Here is a 20,230-nt window from a genome sequence, read left to right on the forward strand (position 1 = left end):
ACTAGCTGCTCTAACTCCATGTTTTTATTCTATTACTTTGCACATACTTGATAGCTGTTTTAGCTCAATATCAGTTCCTCTTAGATATTTTACCCACCTGCTGAATAACAGTGTTCCACACCCACTAACATTATACAGATCCAAGAGAAAAGAGACTGTAACGCAGTCTGATGTCTAAGCTTTAAATGAACAAGACTTACTTGTACATACACTTTGGCCATGTTTAATACAAACTCTGTCTCTTGCTCTATGGCAGCTGAGAGATGCTCCAGCCTCCCCATGCCTTTAATTGGATAAGTGGAAGAAAATGGGTAGGTGGATTCCAGCCCTTCTTACTCACAAAGTGTGTTTGCAAATGTGATTGCATTGAGGGGACAGTAAGTTGAGAAGGTCTGAAACTACTGTAGATATTTCAAGTACGGCAGGTTGTTTCAGTCATTACATGACCACTAAAATATACTTGGAAATATCTTTCCAGTTTTGCCACTAGGGGGAGGTGTTGCTCAAAAGATTATTGCAGTGCATTGGCACTGAAAGTGAGACAAATAATTTAAAGGACCTGGTAGTAAACAAAAGTTTATTTTCATATAGCCATATAGAAACAGAGTATAAATAGAAACAATGTATAGCAACAGAAACTTTACAAAAGAGAAATAATGTGATGCTTTTAATAATATTATTGGTAACTGCACTTCAAATGCAACAGATGTCCAATAAATATGTTCTATTATCCACAAAATCAACATGTGTGCTGAAACTATGTAAGTCTGACCTAAAAAAGCCAGCTAGAGATGACAGACGATGCAATAATGTTTTAAGTTGAAAGAAACAAAAAAACCCCGGCAAAAACTAAAGTACGCAATCCATCTTTGAACCTTCAGGTTCATCCATAAATTTACTGACTAACCAGATCTGACGCTGCTAAGTATAAAGCAGCGTACTATGCTATATAGGGAATGTTAAAGAACTGGATATGTGAAAGCATTTTTCTTCCCTTCACTAAGTGCTACAAAATACTCGTCTGTGCCAACTGCCTGGTGGGAGATGGGAAAGACACAAAAAGGTTTTGGGCCAAAGGAAGGTAGCACCAAGGACCAGCTGCAGGCCAGTGTGCATCATTGGAAAGCACACACCTGTTAGTAACCATACCCCTGGTGATAGCCATCCTGATAACTGTGTTCGTATCCATGTTGATGGTAACCATAGCCACCATATTCATCTTCAGGGCAGCGCATGCCAAGTGACTGCTGGATGGCCATCTCCTGTCTGCGGAGCTGCATAGAGTCTACCAGGTCATAGATAATGGCCATGGACCACATGGGTGAGGGGTACCAGGACTTGACATTGCCATCCTTCCCCACCAGCAGCATGGAGAAGTATTCTGGGCTGATTTGGAAGTAGTTTCTCATGTCCTTCACGAGGGTAGCTGAGAGCCCTTCACGCTCCACGGTAGCACTCCCTGGATGGACCAGAGGATCAGGTTAGGAACAACGTATTAAAGAGTGAATTTCACAATAGATGTAGCACATCGACATTTTCCTCTTCCTCTAAACTTATCACACAGAACTCAGATACCAAAAAAGTAGAGACCTTAGCTTTCAGAAAATATATCTGTTCACTATTTTGTATTAAATATTCTTACCATTGATAGGATAGAGCTCCAAGACTCCGCCCATATCTGGCGACTCTGTGCCAACCAGCTTCAGAATGGCGATGTGCCTCAGGCCTGTGTAACCATGGCAACCATTTTTTGAAAAGACATCAGAATGAGGCAAACAATTTTTAGACAACAGCATGACTTCAAATGAGAACAGCAGTATGCTGACCAACTGTTCCTTATCAGTCTGCTTATTTAGGCTGATTGTTACTTATTTGTTATTGGAACTGTCCTAAGCACTGGTCTCTAGGTAAAGGGAGGAGAATGTGATGGTGGTCCAGAAAGCCCTGCCAAAAAAGCTGTTTCCTCTGAAGCGAGAAAGCCCACATTAAACACAGGAGAACGCTGGCTTCACTTGGTGAGCGCCAAGTGCTGAATACCAGGATCAAACCTCTCAGGCCTTCAGCCCAGTCAGCAGGACAGGCCTTTGTGTGGGATGAGGGAGCGAGGGGGCAGCCCTGGGTGCTAAACCAGCCAAGAGCAACACACGAAGGGAAAAAAGTCCCAGTAGAACCTAAACTGGATCTAGTGATAAAGCAAGAAAAGCTGATTTATTCAATCATCTGACTTGACTTAAATAAAAACAGTGTACACTCAAACAGATAAATGGTAGCACTTTCTAGGAAGTTATATTTCATGAGAGCTTTATAAGCTAGGACAAATGATAAATAATCTGTTAATGCTTCACAGATCAACAGTAAGCTAAAAATATTTTTTATCATTGCAAGGTTGTAAAAATTTGCTTTGGCTTAAATATAAACCCCTATTTAATGCCCCTGTGTACACACAGTGTATGTGTGTTTGAAGGTGAAACAGGCATGAAACATTCAAAAAGAGAGGGCAGTGAAAGATTACTTGTCATCTTGTTCACTAGCCCTTAAGGTCAGAAACTGATATAATGTAATTGTAGATTTAATGGCTGATTGTTACAAATAAAACATCTGACTCAAGGTCAGGCTCATACACGTGAAAGACCATTTAGTGTTTTTTACAGCCTATGTTAACCTGTATGAATATGCAGAAGCAACAAAAGTCTGAAGGGAGCCAGGAAGAAATGTCCAAAATCTTCAGCTTGTGCAAACAAAACAAGAGCGTGAGGTTCATCTTGGGCAGAAAGTCCTGCTGACAGCAGTTATTTGGTTTCACAGAGAAGGAAAGTTCACCGTGGGCTATTTAAAGTTTACATGTGTCTTCCACAAACCTGTCAAACGTATCAGGTTGTTGAGATTTGCAAAGTTGAGACAAATGCCTCTTTTTGAGATGTGCCGTAATAACTTTCAAGTTGCTGTGGAAAAATTGACTAACCGGCCGGCTGAAAAGTCTCCTGCCAGGGGAGGAAAAGAAAAACAGTTCAGTTTTTTGCCAGTTCCGTCATCTGGGATCCTTCTCCACATCCACTGGTGAACATGCATTAACACACACATAGTGCTCATGTGCATAAACACAGGCTGATAACGTCTGGAAAGTTGCAGTAAACAAAAAAACATAACTTGTTCATTTGATTTCATTGCTTCTTCATTTGATTAACATATTCATGAATATTCTGACTAACATTTTGGCAAGCAGGGACATGACACAGGCCCGTGTGAAGAGAAGGTCACCTTGGAATAAACATGTCATCAGAGGGAAGTTTCATAAAGAGTTCTGCTCTTTTAGGTATTTCTTCCCAGGAAATGAATCTTTGTACTTTCGGACTTGCAGGAACAGAAGATTGTTATGGGCGGCTGTGCATCTTCCACTAATAGGAAGGTCAGTTGTTCAATCTCTTACAACATTTCTTATAGGGTACAGAGTACAGTGAACAGGCACATCGTGACCGTTTACGATGAATTAGACTAAGGAGTGTTAATCACACTAACAATTGGTTCATTGAGCCTGCAACTGTGTTTCTTATAGATTTGTTTTTTGGTTGCAGCAGGCAGCAGATTTTGGAGAAAAAAACCTACACCACCTAAACAGCACCAAGCAGCAGAGAGACTCAATTAGAGCTTGGGTGGCGAGCATATTTGAGCTTTTAGCAACTGAAGTGACCTCTGAAAAGTTAAACTGGTTGACTTCTGGTGACTCACCCAGATTGCAGGCTTGGCTGTTGAGGGCGTAGAGCTGCTGCTGATAGGCCCACTCCTCGTCGTTGGGAGCGGAGATAATGAACAGGCGACGTCTCCATCGGAACCTGCAATCACAGAAAATTTGAGTCCGGATTTAAGTGGCACTTTGGTCCCGCAGTGAGAGCTCTGTACCAAGACAAGGAGTTTGTGCTTGTGTGCTACATATTCCCCTTATTACTGCCAGAGGGTGACAACCCGGAATTATGGTCAAAAACCTGCCAGATCTCTACACTGTGTTCGGGGGGATTCAGGTCTCTATGGCAACAAAAGACAGCCTGTCTTTAGACATCTCCAGGAGAAAATGTGACTGAAATGATTCAGCCTTGAGGAATGGCAGGGTTTTTGTTACTTTTGATTTTCATGGAACACACACACATGCATGCTGCTGCAGTCTGCCAAGTGCTGCTCAGAATTATTTAATTGTGGTCCAGCTGACTGCAACAGATATTTGACTGATGTGGACACACCATGATGGGACCACCCAGTAATTCCAACTACACAGACTATATTGATCCTTGGGGGAACAACCTATATATGGCATCAATCTCAATAAAATGTTGTAATAGAAACTGTACTGAATACCTCAATTTGTCATGGAAATCTTGCACCCATGGAATGGTTTGTGCATGTTATTTTTAAGCTACAAGTTAATGCTACATCAGCATGGGTGCTCTTATCCAGTGTTATTTTCACTGACCAATTATTTTTGTCATAATTTTTGTCAGTTACCTTTGTTTTCATGATGAAAGGGAGACAATAACTAACTAAAAACTAGTGCACGAGACAAAAAAGTGCGATGGAATATATTGATACTTTGGTCTAAAAAAAAATAAAAAATGTGAGATCCAATCAGAAATATTTAAGCTGTGTACAAAGGCGGGACGAGTTTGGAAGTGACCCAATCAGAGGTAATTGCCCTGTGCATAAAATGTGACCAAATATCGAAACCTGGGAGGAAGAGGAGAGTGAGCATATGCACACATTTCACATTTGATATCAAGGAAAATAAGATGGAAACAAACCTTTACACTTTCAATGATATTTAACAGACTAAAAATAGAAATAGACTGAAACTACAATATTTCAGATGCCTAAATTATGACTAAAACTAAATATTCAAAAGACTATGACTAAAATAATCAAAATTAAAAATGTAAAACAATCACAGCAGTATTCCTGTACACAAATCCATTCTTGTGTGATCCCCGAACAGTTTATGATTGCAGCTTATTAACCAAGCTTGCTAGTGTTAGCTAATAACTTTCTCAACCTCAACCTGAATTGTGTCTCCAAAAACACCACACCATAATGCTAAAATGTAAGGTTTTCAAAGCAAGTGGATCAGTGAATCAGTGGGTCTACAGGCTTTATTTACTGATCTCACTCATGGGCGAATATCAGCAAATCACTGCTGATAGTTCTTATGATGTTTTTGTCAGAAAAAAAGGTTTTAATGTTTGTACATCCACAGTGTTTTGGTCATGCCCTATATTTCCATAGAAATCCTCACCTGGAGAGAAAGTTTTCCAAAGATCTGGGCTTGTCTTCCTTCTTACAGACCACTCCATCTCTCTTCTGCTGCTCCATCTCTCGCATTCGGGAGGAGAAGGTGTCGATGTAGTTAAATACAGCCTTCATGGCAATGGGAACCTCAAAGGATTGCTGACAAACAAGATTGACAAGAACCAGTCATACTCTCCCAAAGGTCGAGTCCGAGGTGAAACCACAGAATAAATAAATCAAAATCCCTGTCGACAAAAAATAAAACAATAAGTAGCACTACAGTACAGCGGGCATTAAAATAGAAATCCACTGCATGAAAATGGTGAAACTCCTTCCAGTAATGTGATTATATGAAGTTATGCATGTTAGTAAATGTGGTGTGGGCTTTATCACATCCCAGCAAATCTTTGTAACAACTTCTGGGAAGCAGCAAAACCAAGTATCTCATTTCATCCTAACTGGTCATAACACGAACATCTGAAACGCGCACAAAAATGTAACACACTTGCACATCTTCCTCAGGACATGCTGAAGTTGCCATTCTGATTCTTTCACACCTTTCCTTGCACTGCGCTCTCTGTCCTTTTTCTGTCTAATACACACACCCACATCCGTGTACATTCACAGACTCCTCTGTCTCTGCTGCTGACAGCAGAGGATGTGAACACTGGCCTCTTTGATGAATCTGTCCGAAAAACAGGCTGGTGATTTATCCTGGCACATGCACACACACCCTTATACACAGATGTTGAGCAAATGTCATGTTGTGTAAATTTAAACAGTGTTTTAGTAAAAGCACCATGTTGGCAGTATTAGGGCAGAGAAAAAGAGAAAGATTTAATGGAAGTGTAAGCAGATAAGTTGTGAATCAGTGAACACTGGAAGAGGACCAACCGACCAACAGCAGTGCTGTTAATCAAGGCTGTTTAAAAGTATTAGTCAAGACTATGTGAAAGGGCAAGTAAAAAAGTACGATTAAAATCCTCCCTGCTAAAATATCATAGTATATTTAGAGGTCTTTCACAATTCAGTGACTGAATCCCTTAAGGCTATGTTCCAGGAAGGCAGGACTTTTGACACAGCTGATCATGCAGTCTTGGTGAATATGCTACATGGCAACAGTCTTGTCCAATAACACTGTAACTTAGTTTTGAAATAACCATGACGTGTCTGCTTTCCTGGGTCTTCTTCTGTGTTTTTTCCTGTTTCCAAAGAAATGCCTTTGGATGTGTGTGTGCATCCAAAGGCACTTTGCATTGGTTACATTGTTGCTCTGCTTGGTTCCTTCTTATTTTTTGTATGTACATGTGTAACAGCCATACCCAGCACTGCCTTCACTTTCACAATATTTTACAAATATTTGTTTCCCAGAGTCAGAACAGACATTAAAAAGAAGCATTTACCGATGCTGGCTATGTTACGTGGCCTAATCTACAGGGGGATATCTTTTATGAGTGTTTTCCATTTCCCTGCATTGCTTCTCTTCTCTTCGTGTCATGTCAGCTATTTACAGTGCAGCTGACTGAGAAGAGCTTACACTGCAAATGCTTGTTAAAGGCTCTTTGAGACTGATGGTGGCCTAAAGGTTAGTGTGAGCCTGCTATTATAGTTACTCACAATGGCAACACATCACTATCATGCTAACCGTCTTGTTAGCATGTACTAATTAGTCCTAAACATAACATGGAGCTGAGGCTGTTTGGAATGTCACAGGGTTTTGACATCATATGTTTAGACTGTTTAGCTTACACGTATGTACCTCACTGCATGTTTATTGGGCACCGATGCATTACAAATATATATTTACTCATTTATTTTTTTTAACACCTTGTTTTGTGTTTTCTTAACACTTTACTAAAACAAGACCATTTAATTTTGGTATCTCACCATAGCACTTGCAACAGTTAAAACAAAGTTAATTTGGAGTAGAAACCAAGTGTAGACATATCAAGTGAACACTAGATATATCTGTATGCCCATCCACATTAACTTTGCCTATATTGACAGCTGTTTATCTCTCTGCTTCAAGCTTTACAGGTACATTAATGACAGTTCTCATATTTAGGCTAAAGATTATTCTCTCTCATTATTATTTCCTCTAGATTAGGGTTGTAGTGGAGATATCAAGGATAGGCACGGTTGTGGCACTGATTCAGTCTTTGAGCACTACTGTCACCCCGGTGTGTCAGCCAGAACACAACTTAAGGGCAAATTGTCGCAGAGTAGGGAAGAAGGAGCTTGAGGTTCGGTCTGAGGCACTTTATTGTCACGACTCAATTTCTGGGGCTGTAAAACCGTTGCATGTGTATGTGTGTGGTTTTACATAACATCCCGCAGGAATCAGTGCACCCCACCGGACCAACACTGCTCATCAGACCTTAAACTGCCCACCTTACTAACCGGATGATGTCACCATACGGTGGGCTGGCCCAAACTGACAGAAGATTGAATATTAAATGAACAGTAGATAAACTTATATAAACTTATGAACACCAATAGAATTATCCTATGAACTTTGGGGCCTTTTATACAAGGGTCAGTCAACTCCAGGCCTCAGGGGCTGGTGTCCTGCAGGTTTTTGATCTCACCCTGGGTCAGCACACCTGAATCAAACGATTGGTTCATTACCAGGCCTCTGGAGAACTTCAAGACATGCTGAGGAGGTTATTTAGCCATTTAAATCACCTGTGCTAGATCAAGGACAAGGGTACACACATGTATATTTATATGGCTCTTTGAGAGGCTATTGATTGACAGCAATGCATTCCCAAGTCCCTCCAACAGGACTTGAAATTGGTGTGAAATAGAAGAGCTGCCCAAAAACATGTAACTTTTAAGAATTTCATCACAGCGTGAAACTACAGTTCTCAAAAAAGCTCACCACACCACCTTCTTCCTCGACACCGTCACATTCAGTGAGTATATGTTTATAACTCTCTTCTTTTCAAAACAAAAAATGTGAGTGTGTGTGAATCTCCAATCATCTCCTGGATGATTGAGAATGCATCAAGACGTGAGTGTGTGTGGTTCATTTAGGGGACATCTTTATATTTTAGAGTGAAAAAACTGCTTGACTTACATGCAGTGCTTTAAGTGGGCCGGTACGCGCCGGTACTCAGTACCGCCACTTCTAAATATAGCTCTTGAGAGTACCGCCACCTCTCCATGCGCCCAGAACGTGCTTTTAGCTTACCGGTACTCTCATTTGCACATCTGTTATAATCGTTTGGCTGCGCTGCCGCTTTTCAGAGCGCCCTTCACAAGCACGCTTCCTAATTCGTCCCACCGAGAGCAGAGACTACATTACCCATACACCAATGTGTTTTACAAGTGAAAAGCGCATGCGTCGCTTTTGCCGTTGTCATGTCAACTCAACGTGGTCCGGAGAGGGTGTGTAAAACGCGCAAACAGCTGCTCGGTTAAAATACAAAAACAATGAACACTTAATATGCTCTCCTGGCTTCAGACTCTGAGTAGTAAAAGAACAAGGTCAGAATCAGAGGACTCGCTGGCTGACACCCCACCAAGCCAGAATGATATCGCTGCAGGTCAGACGCAAGCTAATGAAAGCTGCACTAGTGCCGCGGACGACGGCACTTTTGGCGACGACGAGGACGAGAATGACACCATTTCTACCGATGACAACAGCCGCGTTAGCGAGCATGAGTGGCCAGAATGTTGGTCCCAAGCACAAGTCCGGTATTTCTCCACAAATTACAAGTGGCTGATCAGCAGAAATCAAAAGTTGGGTCGTAGTGTGTGTAGTCAAGTTTGTGCTCGCGTGGACATGCAGCAAGGGCAGAGAGTGTCGCAGGAGTGGAGTGGGTGCTTAATCTCGTCTTTTGGAAGGGACAAGGCTGCACAACAAAACTCACTACGAAAGAAAATAAAAGAGCACAGAGACTCAATTTATCACAAGAAAGCAGTTGAAATAAAAGAGAAGGCAACACAAAATACAATGCAAAAACACATTGAAGATATGAGAAAGGCTGACTACGCTTCAACTTGCAATGTGTTTAGAACAGCTTATAAGATTGGCAAGCATGGGCGTCCCTTTACAGACATGCCAATAGATGTCCAGTTGCAAGTCTTAAATGGTGTCAAGATGGGCAGAGTTTTGCACTCTAACTCATGTGCAAATATACTGGATCACATTGCAGCTGAAATGAAAAAGAAGGTAGTCAATGACATAGTGATGAATGAAAGAAAATTGTGTGTGCTCATTGATGAATCCACTACAATAAGTGGAAAGTCTGTGCTTGTCGTGTGCCTGCGGTCAGCTATTTCCAGTGAAAATCCAGACACAATATTTTTTGAACTGATTGAGCTGCAGGGGACCACAGCAAAGGACATCACTGAAGCACTGTTAGGATGTCTTCATAATAATGGCTTTGACCCTCACTACCTACAGGAACATTTGTTGGCATTTGCTTGTGATGGAGCCTCAGTGATGCTTGGGAGGAAAGCAGGAGTTGCTGCGCAGCTTTGTTCCAAATTCCCTTACCTGTTTGTCTGGCATTGTTCCAATCACAGACTGGAACTGGCAGTTTGTGATGTTTTGAAGGAGGTAGGAGGAATCAACCACTTTAAAATATTCTTAGATCAGCTTTACTCCCTCTGCCATGCATCACCAAAAAACCAAAGGGAGTTAACCGAGAGTGCTCACAATGTTGGACAACGTCTCCTTGTGATAGGCCGTGTTTTATCAGTGCATTGGGTTGCTTCAAGTGAGAGAACAGTGAAAGCAGTATGGGAGAACTACCAAGCTCTGCAGGTACACTTTACAAGTGCTGCTGCTGATACCAGCAGTGACTCAAGAGAGAGAGCAAAATACAAATTATTTTATAATTTATTTTATATACATTTTGTTAAAAATAAATTTCAATACCTTTTTGCACATTTTATTTATGTTCAGTAGCTCTTTCTAGCTCAAGCAAATCCGCAAACTAATAAAATGATTTATTATTTTGTATAAGGTTGTCTGTTGACTGTTGTATATAAAACCCATTCAATAGTTGTTGTTACCTCAGGGGAGGCGGGAAAAAAAATAGAGTACCGGCACCTCTTTTGGGCCACTTAAAGCACTGCTTACATGCTTTCCAAATTCACACCGCATTAATTTAAGTATTCAACAAGCTAATTGATCTACACAGCACGGCCATTCTGTTATGGGGCTGCCCATCGCATTCTAGCCCCTTTATTATCAATATAACATGCCTTGATGAGACTGTGGTCTGGCACTATTTACCTAAATCTGAATTAAATTATTCACAAGTCACTACAAAAGGTATACTTGTGTTTAATTTGGCGTATTTGATGCTCTTCCCGACACAGCTGTCAAGGGATTTTTTTTTTTTTTTCCCTCCTCCTGGTACTTAAATAGGGATCTTTCACTGTTAGGCAAATGTGCAAACCACTACACTATAGAGCCACAGCCTTCACATAATCATCCTATACTGCTTAGAAAGAGTAAGTCTCTACCTTGACTCTCATGTCAGTGTCTGTGAGGACCATGTAGAACTCCTCGTAGGTCATGCCAAACTCTTTCCTCAGCTCTGTGATCAGATCCTGGTTCACCAGGTCTTCCTGACGAAGGCCCTTCATAGGCTTGTCATTCTCTGGAGAAATAAAGGCACATTAGACAGATTCAACATCTACTTTCCTACTTTAAAGAGGGTACTAATTTCCCCTTTAAAGAAAATCAATTAACTGTTAAAATCAAAGGAACATAACATTTATTATATTTGGAATCTTAGTGAAATGGTCCAAAAGTCAAATGTAAATCTAATATATTGCCTGGAATATCAGATTGGAAAAATTGGGGAAAGAAGGAAAACTGCACACTATTGGTTAATCTGTCTTCTGTCATGTCTCCCTCCCCTCACTGCCAGTCGGTTGCAGCAGATGGCTGCCTCTCACTGAACCTGAGGTTTCTTCCTGTTCAAAAGGAGTTGTTTTTTTTTTTTTTTCTTCTTCTCACTGTCACCAAGTGATAGCTCATCTTCATCTTCTGAATGTTGGTTTTTTTTTCCCCCTGACAATTATTCAAATGGTTATGGCTTCAAAAGGCTAGAAAAGTACAGGGAAGATACAAAAACAGCTTAAGACATGTTAGTCGTATTTCTTAACGTAAAATGAAGAGCAATTGTTTCCCAGTTAACATGCTTACTCCTCTTGTAGTTTAGTCATCTATGCTGATTTCAAAAAAACTGCTCCTTTAACAAATTTGTCTGAGAAGTTTAAGAATTAGACTCTTGAGTGAAGAGCAGAACTGAAGCATGCAGAATGAATCGGGGACAAACTGGACAAACAGCAGCTGAGATCTAAAAGGGTTGGATGTCTCAGAAGTCTAATGGAGCTGGTGTTTATGCAGACCAAAGCCTTTAATCATAGCTCCTTCCGTGTGTGTGTGTGTGTGTGTGTGTGTGTGTGTGTGTATGACATACAGACCACGGAACAGTGTGTTCTTGGTGGCTGGTTTGTAATGTGTATGAGCAATCACGTCAGGAAACCCCCAGTACATGTAGGTGGCAGAGGACAGACTGTACACACAGATATGTACAGCAAACACTCTTTAATATGGTCTATATGCAAAACATACACATGGCCAACCAGGCTACAACCCAAAGATGAAGTCACTGTAAGCAGAGGAGGGGCAATGCTGAAAGGACCAGCTGTTTGTCTGTGCACTGTGATCACACACACTGAGTTTCTCTCACTTCCAAGGACTCTTATGTTGACTTCCATTTACTTTCTTGAGATTCATTTACATACTGTTGCTTAGCTTAACCTAAACTTAAATCAAGCCTTCATAATTAAAATGAATGAAGACTTACCAACAGAGGTGGGCCACAACAATGTGACTACATAAAAACATTATGTCTGGATAAAACCTCATCTGCACATTGAGTGACACACTTAAAAGCTTAACAAAGAGCAGTTAACACACATCAACCGCAGCCTCTGGTTTGAGACGGCTATAAAATGTCTCAAAATAGAAGCCAAGCACAAATGACGCAGTGCGTCTCACAAAAACAGCAGCAGTTTTGTTGCATTTGAACAAGTAGGTTTTCAAGCACTGTTATAACTGCTCTCTGTGTGCATGTGGGTGTGATGAATTAAATGTCTCCAGCTTACACATCAACTCCACAGGAGATGATGCACAGGAAAGGTATGCACTCTGGTTTGCTCTCCCGGTACATGTTATACAGACTCCTGTACTTCATAGCTGCTGAACTCATCACATTTTGGATTGGAAGCTGAAGGCATTCCTACCTCTAGCTACAGATAAAGTGTAATTACTAAAATAAGCAACGGTATTATGGTAAATGAGCCGAATCTAACATCACTGAATTCAGAGGTCAACACTGTTTAGTATCACCTGCACAGAGAAGCACAAAACACTGTGGCTTTGGCAGAGTCGGTGCACATTCTGGATGTCACTGTGGGAGCAGAGATCTCTGCTGAACACATTTAGTTTGACATAATGTGAGGAAGGTAAAACAAGGACAGGACAGCAGATGTGGCAGGAGACACTTTTCCTTGCCACAGTCTCAGTATGGACAGCACTCACACAACATTTCCCTGAAAAATGGTATTTTAAGGCAAATCACATCTACTGTATTCCTAAAAACATGCAAACTTACTTACATTTATGACAGAATGCCCGAGTCTGTTTATTTCAGTGCTAAGTAGAGAGAAAATGCTTTCCTTTTTGGTGATAACCACAATTGTTATCAACAACCCTCCGGTGTAAGAGAAAGAGTTTCACTGTGAAGGAGATTAGTGGTGAGGTCAGTGAGAACATGTGGCTGGAACTTCATCTAAGATGACATTACCTTTGCCTCTCAAAGCCTTCTACTGATCTGAAATACAGGACTAGAAAGACAGATCCTATTTCTTACATTCTTTCATATTGCTTCCAGTCAGGGCTAGATCGGGAAACCCTGAATCATCCCTCAGTCATGCTGCTGTGGGCTCAGGCTGATGGGGGACTTTGCAAAACACTCTGAGCATCGCACTGAACAACTCTCTGAGCTTCTCTGCTCACTTATTTGTCTTCTCTTTCCAGCAGGTTGCGCCTTGTTCTCCTCACTTGCCCAACTGTCTCACCCTGAAGTGGTTCTGTCAGAAATCTCTTCTTGTTAAAAAGTTCTTCCTCCCCACTTTCACCAAATGTTTACTTGCAGTTTACTTGGTATCTGATCATTGGGGTTCTCTCTTGTATTGCAGGGTCTTTAGTATATAAAACAACTTGGGATGGCTGTTGTTGTAGATCGGGGCAATAAAATAAACCTGGACTAACTGCTTTGTTGTTCTGTGTTTCTAGTTAACATGTTTGTTTGTTTGTTTGTTTTTGTGTGGTGCACAGAAGTTCCCACTGTTGTGTTACTGGTTTAATATTGTTTTCCTCATACTACACGTGAGTATTCTGTGTCTTCGCAAAGTAGAACAGAAAAGCGGCAGCTCTTAAAATGACAGGAAAAGCATTTAGCTGGATCTATGATGACTCTGTCATCCTAAGGAAGATTTACTGACAGCGGAAACATGACTTTGATTTAGAATTACAGCCTTCTGCTGGTTAACTGCAGTGTTTTGCTGCATGGAAGGGCTGTTTGGGAAATCCATCTTCAGTGCTGGAAACTTCAAAAATGTTTCATTGTTTCAAAATGTTGCAGTTGAGAAATGCTGCACGTCCGGAAAACATCTGCTCCAAATTGAGAGCCACATGAGCTATTCAAAAAAGGTGCCTGGCTGAGCAACTGAAAGACTTGCTACAGTTAATAGCGATTGTGGCATATACCATGTCAAAACAAGGAGCAAAAAAACAAAAACGTATTGAACCCTCTCATACTGCATATGGAACTACTTACCTATCTGATAGTGGTCGATTTTCATGGTGGAGTTGGTCAAAGAGCCAAAAATAGTTATGATAGAAACTTTCCTGATGGCCATCTCACACACAGACTCCAGGTACTCATCCCTCTGCTGAACATACATACTGAGCTCCTCACTGGGGGATGTAATCAGCTGGAGGAAGGGAGGGAGTGGAAACAGGGAGGTTAGAGTATCCTGTGTATGCTGTGACACGCGCGCGTGCAAATACAGTGTGCTGCAGAGGTGATGTTTACATTAACCTGTAGGCGGACGATGGGGCATATTTTCCCAGCCTGTTCACAGCACCACTGTGATAAGAATCTATGCTGGCTGCAAAACAGAGCCGCACAGTCTGTTAGCTCACAGCTGTGCAGTCTTTCAAATACCTGGATGATGGTTGTGCGACCTACCCTACCACTTCACTATACAGAAGTGACACTGTACAATAAATGGTACAGAGGTGCTTACCTGTTTGTTGACTAGTGAAAAATTAATCAACAATAAATGATTTGTCCTGATGTGAGTCTTTAGAACATTTCAGTACTCTGTCTTGGAAAACAAAGTCTTTCCTTATTGGAGCCGCACCAACTGTAGGTCACTTCCTTCTGCTCCACACTGCCAGCTGCTCAGTGACTCAGAATGGTGTAATGCTCAACTTCCCAACTCAAAACCTATCAAGCCGATCAAAATTTGAAGTCCAGAATAAAAGCACTAATTTCATGTTTGACTAATGAGTTTGGCTGATGGCTGTGTCTTTTAATTTCTCTTATAGCTGCATTCATTACTGTAGTGCTGATGTGTTTCTTTAAAGAAACTGTTTGAGATTTTAGGGAATTTTGCTTATTTGCTTCCTTGCTGCAAGTTGGATGAAGAGATTGATCCCATTCTCGAGGTTGTTTGGGATATATATATATATATATATATATATATATATATATATATATATATATATATGCCAGTTAGCTTAGCATAAAGCTGGCTGATAGTTGTATTTGACAGAAAACTCAGTTAATTACTGAGGAGATATTTAGATTATTACAGAAAGGAGGCAACATCAATTAATTACTGAGGTAATGCTAAATCAGAAATTAAATCACATATCATGCTTCATCTGTTGGAGCCATTTTTGGCTGGGTGCAGAGAAGTCCATGCTATCTGCTTATCAGATGCCCATGGTCTGATATTTGTATTCATCTGTATTTTGGCAAGAAATCAAATAAGCACTTTGGCCAAAATGTTAAACCTGTCCTCACACTTAGCGATGGTGCTCTGAGTACTGACATTTCCCTCTGGCCAAAGCTCGAAACCTGGAGTTTTGCCAGGTGAAAGAGCCTCTTGTGAACTGTCAGTATTATGTCATGCTCTCACCAGCAGCCGCCTCCTGTTTTCAAAGTAATCCAGAAAGGAGGCAAGGGCACTCTTTGGTGGTGGCGTTGGCTTTTTAGTGGGCTTTGGATAGTCCACTTTCTCCGGGTACTTTGACGCCTTCTTTCCATTTTTCTTTCCCCCGATCTTTCCCTCCTTCCCTGGCTTTCCTCTTCTGTCGGCTTTCTTGGCACCCTTGTCATTCTTTTTCTTCTTCTTGTCATGCTTATCGTGCTTTCCCTTCCTGGTAGGAGTGATAACAGTGATGACTTCTGGCTCCTCTGGATTGCTTGCTGTTGGCTTGCTAGGCTCATACTTGTCTTCATACTCGTTAGTCAACACCTGCGCACAAAAGCAGATATTATTTTTCATTTTGTTCACTGATTCAAACACTGTGAGAATGATTTGGTCTTGAGCTGGTGTCGTGGTAAACTTTTCTTTGTACACACAAAAAATGATGGTGAAATGAGTTATGTTGGCTGCTAAACAGCTATTTCATTTGAAAAGCTCCAATGAAAAGCAATTAAAGTAATCAGCAAGAAGTGTGCTGCATATGTACTCATGGATATTATTTATAAATTTATGTAATGTATGGTTTTAGCACTAATATATACCCAGGTGTTTTGTATTCTATAAATAGCATGAATCTGAAACCCATTAAAATACAAAGTCAATCTATTAAATCTATCTTTAAAATGAATGTTACAGATTACCTTGTCTCCACCGTTGTTCTTCTTGGTGGGTTTGGTCTTTGGGAGTCTATGTGTGATGGGTAGCTTGCGGCTGTGTGGATCTCTGTTGAGTTTGTCAGTGCGGTTATCTCCAGCTGGGGTGGTTTTCGGTGGGTACCGTTCCCTTTCTCTGCGGTTGTAGTAGTATGGATCAGCGGTAGTTCTTGGCAGTGGGAGCCACAGGGCTGTGGTAGGAGCTCTGGTCGTTTTCTGAGTGGTGGTAGTAGTGGGCCTTTTTGTGGTGGTTGGTTTTCTGGTTGTTGTTGTAGTTGTTGTTGCTCTGGTTGTTGTAGTAGTCGTAGTGGTGGTCGTGGGCTGGGTGGTTGTTGTTGTTGTTGTTGTTGTTGTTGTTGAAGTGGTAGTAGTTGTGGTTGGTTGTGTAGTTGTTGTTCTGGTGGTGGTTGTAGTAGGTCGAGTTGTTTTGCTATTTGAGTTTAGTTTTATTGTAGGTGTGTCAGGAACTGGCAAGATGGAGACAGAGATCACAGGTAAACATTTCATTTTGCATACACTCAAAAAAAAAGATTATTCACCCTAATAAACATGAAGCAACAATTTTGAATAAAACACAACTGAAATAAATACAATTTAAGATTAACTTAAATTCAAATTCAAACTTTTAATTGAAATAGTAAATTCCTAAGGAAAATGTGCTTTGTATAAACTGAATGTATACTATTTAAGCAAATTTAATTTGAGCAGATTCCATTAAATGTAACATTACATTGTACTTATGTAACAATTTAATGTTATACGTCATCAGTGTATACTGTTAAAAAAAAAACCTTTGTAAAACTACAGGAATTTTAGTACAGTAATATACTGTACTCAATTTTGTTTCTGAGTACAGCTGCACACTGTAAACGATATTATAAAAAATATGAACAGCAAGATACAACATAATTTTACAAAGAGGAATTTTTTTTTCTTTTTTGGTTTAAATCCTGGATTTAACAGTGTTGTGAGAGTTTTTCAGTTATTTGGTGTTTAGAATTTGTTTGTTTCTGTATGAGGTGTTTTTAAGAGACTGCGTGACTAAGAGTAGGGTTAAGGTTCAGCTGGCAATGCATTATAATGGCACAGAATCTTTTAGGCAGTAATCTGACATAGTAATAAACTATAATGAACTACTGACAGTGTTACTTAGTAAAAGCTATATTCTACATTACCAGTACCATAAAGGTTTTTACAGTGAGGAAGTTGTTGTAGTTTATAGGAGGGCACTGAACACTGTAACAGCTGACAAATCTAGCTGCCAGCCCCCTGAAAACCCTGAGTGCCATTATTCACATTATTCAAACTGGTCTAGAACCTGAGGAAAGGTTGAGTGCCAACTTGATCTCATGGCTGCCCTTCCTGGTGTAACCATCCAGTTTATCCAGGCTGCAGACTGACACTAAGATCGTACAAGTCTGTTTGCAGCTCTCAAACCAAAGATCTTTTGTTTATAGGGCACATGTGGTAATCACTGCACCATGGATATATTCTAGAAAGGTTCAATGTTAATTAAGAAGTTTTAAAACTAAAAAGTGTGGATTTCCCTGCTGTGAAAACAAACATGTTGAAAAAATGTTTATCATGGTCATTCTCACCTGCAAGTGTGCCTTCTTCCACTTGTCCCTCCACACCTGCTCCTTTACACTTCTGGATGAAGCCTTTCTGGCGGAGCTTCTCGAGCTTCCTCATGGGTGACTGGTCAATGACCTCATACATGGCCTCCAGCCTCACAGGGTAGGGATATCTCTCTTCCACCTGCAGGGTTTTCTTCAGAAGCACCATTCCAAACTTGCCTGCAGTTCAACACATTAATAGATTAAGGATATGATATGGTTAATATCAGCACCTGCAATGACGTTTTGACCCATGCACAAGTTGAGACAGAGGCTTATGCTGTCTACCTTCTTACCTTTCTCTAGTTTTAGGAAGTTCATTAGTCTGGGGATGAGTGCAGTATCTAGTGGCTCCTCCATCACTTTCCCCTCTGTTGTGATTCTCCGGACCTTGCCTCCCATCTCTCCTTCTTGGTGAAACATGACTATCTGGTTGACGTGTCTTTCTGCCAGCTCGCAGTAGACATCTGGCTTCAGTAGTGACATCATCAGTCGGTAGTAGCCGTCTGAGTCATGGGGCGCCGAGATAACGAGGACTCGGTTTTTTCCTGCAAAGCTGGCCAGCAGATTTGGTGACCCGGCGCTGCTGGGCATGCGGGTAACTCTGGCTCTGGCTCCTGGAGTACCTTCATCTGTCAGTTGACGGGACAAGCCAATCTGTCCATTCGTCCCTATCCTTCGCAACCGGCCTCCTGCTTTCTTGACTCCCTCCAGGTTCCCCGACCTGGCGGTAAGCGGAATCGCCTCGTCTGCCTGCACATTTTGTGCGTTCTTGTTGCTGTGCACCGAGATTGCCGAAGCATATCCAGGGCGCAAACGTCCCTGAAAGCGTCGGCGCAGTTGCACCCGCTTGAGGTGAGTCTGTTTGTCGGCTTGGGTCCAGGTAAGCAGATATATCAAAGCTAAACTGAGAACAAAACCCCTCATTGTTGTGTGAAATTAAAGTAGGCTAAACACTCACTGCCGTAAATGCAAAGATCCAGTGGTGGATCCTTGAACCTGTGCGTCTTTAGCGCATCTGAGGGTGACAATCAATTAATTCCAGATGAAGAGTGCAGCGCGCGCGGGATCGGCACATAATCTGCCAATGACCACTTTCAGAGCATGATTTCTACTGAGGAAATCCACGTTGCTGTCTGCCTTTAATCTGGCAAACAATACGAACACGAGAAGAGCTCAGAGCACAGATCTACAACTTCATCTCAGCAGCACTTTCGTTTCCAACTCACAGAACAGAAGATCAGAAGCGTCGATCATTGCAGTTATAATCTGCAAACATCCTCAAGTGGCTCAGAAAAAAAAACTATCACCGCGGGATACACTCAATAAAATCCTAGAGTCCTAGAGTGAAAAGTTAAGGACCACGTCACATCTCCAAAATGCAAAATTTGTTTACGCCCTAATTACGTCTCAACTAGTCAAAGTTCTTTTGGGCTCTGTTTATTTCCCACAACAATAAGTCTTCTGGCTGCAGAAATAGTGAAGATCCCTCAAAATGCAAGACAGTTAGTCTGAGCTGGAAACCTGCGCTTAGACTGTGCAGAGGAAAAGCGAATCTGCCTCTTCTCAGGTCTCCCCTTTGGCAAATCGGAGCTCTAGAGGTTTTCCCAGAAACGTCCACACTAACCTCAGCCTCCGGACTCTTGGCGACGCAATGTCAGGACCTGCCCCGGGACATTCGGTTGCCAGTTCACTCTGCAACACTCCTTTCACTGGAAGGTTCTTTATGGGAAACTGGTCAGAATGAGGTGGGTTGCACTCAAAAACACATTAAGTAGCTGAGGAAGATTTAAGAAAGAAAAAAGTAAAGGAAAAAGTTTACTCCCCTGCTGGCCAGATCTCCGGGAAGAGAAATCCCCATAATCTTACACAGTGTCAAGTTCCCCCTTTTAAGGCGAAAGAGGAACGCCCCCAAATTCGATTTCTTTCTACCAGCATATTCCACCTCCTCATTTTCATTCGATTTAAATTCACAGCATGACCGCCTCTTTCATCTTATTCTAAATGTCACTGCGAAAAAAGGAGAAGAAAACGCCAAAAGATTAATATTTCCAAAATAACGCAACTGCAATGATCGCCCTTGCTCTTTTATGATGTTTCTTGAACCCAAATCAGTGTTTCTCAATTTCCTCTATGAAAGTTTCCTAGGTTGGCTTGTAATTAAGGCCTAAGTAAAGAAAAGAAAGCCACCAAGTCTAAACCACATCCACTCTCACCCCAAAGACAAAATACTACCTCAGCATAAACAAAAAGGAATAGCTGCCACATTTCTATACACACAGAAAATATATCATGCCATGCAACAACCATCTTCATCTTTCTTCGAGTGATGTTAGTGTTTAGATGCAGCTTTAGATTAGATTTCACTTTTGGTCCTTT

General features: G+C 41.2%; 1 protein-coding gene across 1 annotated transcript; it reads right to left on the reverse strand.

Moving 5' to 3' along the window:
- Window positions 1-75: 75 nt before the first annotated feature.
- ccdc80 (coiled-coil domain containing 80) lies at window positions 76-19,725 on the reverse strand. Its single transcript, XM_080902379.1, has 10 exons — window positions 18,148-19,725; window positions 17,834-18,031; window positions 16,224-16,702; window positions 15,514-15,852; window positions 14,142-14,298; window positions 10,750-10,886; window positions 5,276-5,427; window positions 3,727-3,830; window positions 1,643-1,726; window positions 76-1,459 (listed from the first exon to the last, which is right to left on the reverse strand). The coding sequence occupies exons 1-10, from the start codon at window positions 18,776-18,778 to the stop codon at window positions 1,137-1,139; spliced, it is 2,604 nt and encodes an 867-aa protein (XP_080758505.1). The 5' UTR covers window positions 18,779-19,725; the 3' UTR covers window positions 76-1,136.
- Between the last annotated feature and the right edge of the window lie 505 nt (window positions 19,726-20,230).

This window comes from Rhamphochromis sp. 'chilingali' (assembly GCF_963969265.1).
Source record: "Rhamphochromis sp. 'chilingali' genome assembly, chromosome: 14".
Lineage (NCBI taxonomy): Eukaryota > Metazoa > Chordata > Actinopteri > Cichliformes > Cichlidae > Rhamphochromis > Rhamphochromis sp. 'chilingali'.

What these genes read in the sequence shown, in the direction of transcription:
- ccdc80 (XM_080902379.1), bottom strand. Translation starts at nt 18,778, where the DNA reads ATGAGGGGTTTTGTTCTCAGTTTAGCTTTGATATATCTGCTTACCTGG. An exon ending in AATCGACCACTATCAGATAG is followed by an intron (nt 10,887 to 14,141) that starts GTAAGTAGTTCC and finishes TTATTTCTCCAG; the next exon opens with AGAATGACAAGCCTATGAAG. An exon ending in ACACTGACATGAGAGTCAAG is followed by an intron (nt 5,428 to 10,749) that starts GTAGAGACTTAC and finishes CTTGTTTGTCAG; the next exon opens with CAATCCTTTGAGGTTCCCAT.